General features: G+C 35.7%; 1 protein-coding gene across 2 annotated transcripts in view; it reads right to left on the bottom strand.

Moving 5' to 3' along the window:
* The window catches only part of LOC117114452 (protein CASC3-like), a 49,721-nt gene extending 46,504 nt beyond the window's left edge, over window positions 1-3,217 (bottom strand). For both annotated transcript variants that reach the window (XM_033258118.1, XM_033258119.1), the window contains exon 1: window positions 2,992-3,217. In XM_033258118.1, coding sequence (XP_033114009.1) covers window positions 2,992-3,054 — 63 coding nt within the window. In that variant the 5' untranslated portion in view covers window positions 3,055-3,217. The remainder of the gene's footprint in view (window positions 1-2,991) is intronic.
* Window positions 3,218-4,594: the final 1,377 nt, after the last annotated feature.

The raw sequence follows: 4,594 nt of genomic DNA, 5'->3' as shown, positions 1-4,594 counted from the left end.
AGATATATATGATGAGTGTGAAATGTACTGTATATGTATGTGAGTGTATTCCATACAACAAAAAAAAATAAATAAAAATAAAAAAAGAGAAAGAAATAAAGGAGAATGAAATTCCCATGAAAGGTAAAGGGTGAATTTAAAAAGAAAATAATATTATGTATATGTGCAGTGTATATGTATATAAATATGTTTTTTTTTTTTTTTTTTTATGAAAATGACTTGAAGAAATTCTTAATTGTACGATGTTAATAATGTTAATTACATCTTGGTAAAAAATATTTTGAAATTATTACAAGTGGAAGGATGTTAAAAAAAAAAAAAAGAAAGAAAGATAGTCAGCCATTGTGGACTGACCCCTCATTGTTTGTATGTCAAATATTTTCTGTTTCTTTATTTTAATATGTTTTACTGTAAAGCGAAGTTGCTTCGTAGCTATCTAGGGGCCTACAGGCAGTGATGTGGCAGTGGGCCGAGGCACCAAGGTCATTGAACCATCATCTCTCTCTGCTGTCTCCTCCTCTCATTACCTAGCAGAGTATTTTACAAAAATGTTTTTGCTGCAGCATAGGACGTACCACAAACCTGTAAAAAAGCTTAGGCGCGTAAACAAATAAGTGCGGAATAAAAAAGAGACAAGGAAACACACATAGGCCTAGGCCTACTGGATGACGATAAGATACTAGTAGGAGGCCATAACATAACACATTCTATGATATACAGTTGAAATATAACTGAAACGAAATGATTTTGAAATATTTTTTTTATTGCACAACAAGCGAATGAAAAAATATGTGTCTGGGAATGGACGGGGCCAGTCTGAACAGGGCTTGAGGTTAGGACGTCCTAGGCACGCACTGTACAAATCATGGCGGCGTCGAATTTGCCAAGCGAAAGGGCGGTTTGCATATCAATAGTACTCAAATTCTAAAAAACAAAATCACAAGATTTCCAATAGAAACAACATTTTGTGATTTTTTTTTTAAAGATTTTACTGCTAGCCTGAATATTAGCCATCTGGTAGAGCCTAGCCATACTGTTGACGTTTGCGTGTCTACACTTACAGACACATTCGATGTAGACGTAAATGAAGTCATAGACACCGTTATGGAATTTGGGAACATAAAGTACCGTATATTGCGTATTCTGTTGAAATAGAAGGCAATCCCCCAGCAAGGAATGCATTCGACATCCTAATGGGTAGCCGAAGCAAGTTTTCGCCTCTTTTACCACTTGAAGAATCCAAGAAAAAACACGCACTGCATAATGCTTCTTGGCTGATATTCAAACTCTGGTCGTCGGAGGGCCCATGACCCATGGGGGTCTTCATCACCTGCCCCCTCCCCCTGACTCCTCGGCTGCTGCCGCCTTGTGTTATATTTAAATTTAACATGATACTAAGGAAAAGGTAGGGAGCTAGGATGTATGCACTATAGGTCTACACTAGGCCTAAATACAGTAGTTTGGCCTAGGCCCCCCAGGCCTATCTGTCCTAGCTAGCTTAGCTAGTTAGGCAGGCCTAGGGCCTACCTAAATACAGAAATTGTAAATATTTGTCAGGCTTAGAAGCACGATCAACACTGTTTGGTCCACGAGTCTGTCTTCCTCAGTTTATTGAATTGACCCATTCGGATCTCTCATTTTTCTTTTAATTTTGACGCCTTCCACAGCATAATAAAGTTATAACCAAACAAACAATAAATTGAATACAGTAGAACCCCTCATTTACGAACCCCGATTTTATGAATTCCCGATTTTACGAACGTAATATAAAGGTGATGACGTCATAAAAATTGAAGCGAAATATTAAAAAAAAAAAAACCCACTCGAATTGTACCTGTTATTACTATGCATACAACACACCACACCATACTATACAGTACTATGTAATTCTCAAGTGAAGGAGGCCCTCTAACGGGCCTCTTCAAAGTCAGTGTTTTTATGGCTTCACACATGTGCATGCGACAAATTTTACAGTACTTCTCTTTCAAACATCGTTTTCAGCTTTAAAATTCAACATAGTGCTTGATTGTTTTATTGAACGATCAATATAATAAACAAGTATCTATGGAAGTTGTGTTGGAATAAAATCCACAATCTAGGTATTTAAGAAGGTAAAAATGTCCGATAGAAACAAATTTGTGCAGGGCCTAGAGTGGGATCAGAATGCTTTAGAAGCTGCCAACTGTAGGCCTAGGCCCCCTCAGACTTAGCTGCGTAAGCCTGTAGGCCTAATGGTTAATGGTTTTTAATTTATAGAGCGCAAAATACAAAAAGTCTCTAAGCGCTATCAGGCAAGTGTAAAGATGGAACGGAAACCAAAACCACAAAATAAAAAGAAGTGAAATTTGAATACCATTCGGATCTCTCATTTTTCTTTTAATTTTGACGCCTTCCACAGCATAATAAAGTTATATCCAAACAAACAATAGTTAGAACTGTCTTCATTTCTGTGTTTGAGAACTTGCCAGTGGTAAATTTTGTTGTGTTTACTGCAGTTTGGTGTTAAAACATGCATGCATATTCTGTTTGAAAATACCGTTACATAGAAACACAAGAACTATGCATACATGTTCATTAAAAAAAAAAATAAGAAAAAAATCCCTCCCTCCCTACTGGATATATTTTTGGCCAGGAAACAAATTCTTTTTTTAGGTTGGCCTAAATTCAATAGCCCTAGACACTGTCACCTCATTAATATGCAACACAGGTACGTCAACGTAGGTTTCGTCGTCATGTTCCGACGCTCGCTAGGCCAAGCCAATGATATGCTTCTAGGCCTAGGCCGAGTGGTCCAAGCCTACATTTCATACAGTACATTGTACGTTTTACCAGCCAGGCCTAGGCGGCCTACCACCTAGCCAAGGCCCTACGTCTAGGCCTAGCCTAATTCGAATTCTAGAACCCTTACATTACAGAATTTATCCAGTTATTTTTAGGTTTAACATTAAAATGATGGACTAACTATTGCTAGAAAAATTGTAGAAAACATACAACAGCAGCTTCCTTTGACTCCTGAATATGAGTGGCCTCTCCAGTGTTTTCCGCCATTTTCATTGAACTTCCACCACCACGCGTATAGTTTTGCCAGGTTCATACAGTTTTGTATTACCCAATAATTACAGTTTTTTTTTTGGATTGCCATCCATTCACCCTGATGAAGACGACTTGTTGTTTTATAGTCTGTAAAGCAGGGGAGGCGCCAGTATTTGCCCGACGGGGGTCTGATGTCCCTGACATTACCTTAAAAATGTTGTTGTCAACCACAAAAAACGTTTGGTTAGGGTTAGGCCTGGTTTCCTGTCGACGTAAGTTCAGAATTTTTACGATTCTTGACTGTTAGTACGAGAAGTTGGACAAAAACAGCCGCGTCTTGATCGTGCTGGGCCGCAGACAAAATAAGCCGGTTACGATTCTGACAATAAGTTGAATTTTTGGTGTACGGTAAGAATGGCCCTGGAAAAAATGGCCCCGGAAAAAAAGGCCCCGGAAAAAATGGCCCCGGTAAAAATGGCCCCATATGACAGGTAGGTAAAAATGGCCCCAATAATCAAATTCTGTATTAAAACTGATTTTCTTGATTCAATATATGCATTTTGTTGTCTTAAATAATTTAGTTTTTAAAAGGAATCTAACATCAAACAAATTGCCATTTACATTTTACTTTTTGCAAGAATTAACATTCAATGATAATATATTCAAAGATACCCTCTTAATTTCACAAAAGAGTGGGTTCTTTTCCAAACAAATACATCCTGCCTAATATTGTGTGTTTAGATTAGATCTTTTGCTTTAACTTTGGAAATTGAGCTCATTTTAGATACTATTTCTGTATAAACTAAATTTTTTATATATTTTTCATATTACTGTAAACCTAATGGTTTTTGATAAATTTACTCTGCACTACGGAATTTCCAATAAAAAGAAAGAAAATTAATTAAAAAGACCATAGATTAAAAATAAGTAAGGCGTAACATATTTTTAATCTATGTTAAAGCATAACTATTTTTGCATAATGAAATTTAGTAAATCAAATTATTATTTGTGGCTTTTATTTATTAAATCAATTAAGAACATAATCTCAAAACAAAATTTAATGACAAGAAAGATCGACGTTTCGGGTCCATCATGGAACCATTCTCAAGATCAAGTAAATTGAGAAAAAACTAAAAACAAATATACCAAGCAGTGACAGGAAGTAAGTAATTAATTTACATATCAATAGGGCCTACTGTGTGGAGCCACAGTAGAGCTAAGCAATAATTAGCCCTTCTTAGCAGATTAACTATAAACAGTTTGGCTTTGACTGAATCAGTTTGTTTGTTAAGTGTAGGTTTCAGTTCTTTGATCCAAAGCATTTCTTTAATTAAGCAATCAAACTTGGATTTGCACTTAGATAAAACCCTGAAATAATTAACAGTTTCAGTAGCACTAATATAATGATCTTTTAAATGTTTTCTTATGTTACCTTAACTGCGCATAATCATTTCTTATTTAAAATAGAATTATTTAATCAATCAGTAACTTTTGTTTTTTTAAATGAAATTAATTATTTTCTTTAAAAAGATGCTACCCAAGGCGAGACTTTTTTTATACC

The sequence above is a fragment of the Anneissia japonica genome, unplaced genomic scaffold (genome assembly GCF_011630105.1).
Source record: "Anneissia japonica isolate Jap-2015-1 unplaced genomic scaffold, ASM1163010v1 scaffold1374_len1023071_cov147, whole genome shotgun sequence".
In the NCBI taxonomy this organism is placed as follows: domain Eukaryota; kingdom Metazoa; phylum Echinodermata; class Crinoidea; order Comatulida; family Comatulidae; genus Anneissia; species Anneissia japonica.
Note: the sequence above shows the minus strand (reverse complement) of the source record. Positions and strands in the feature narration are given on the sequence as shown.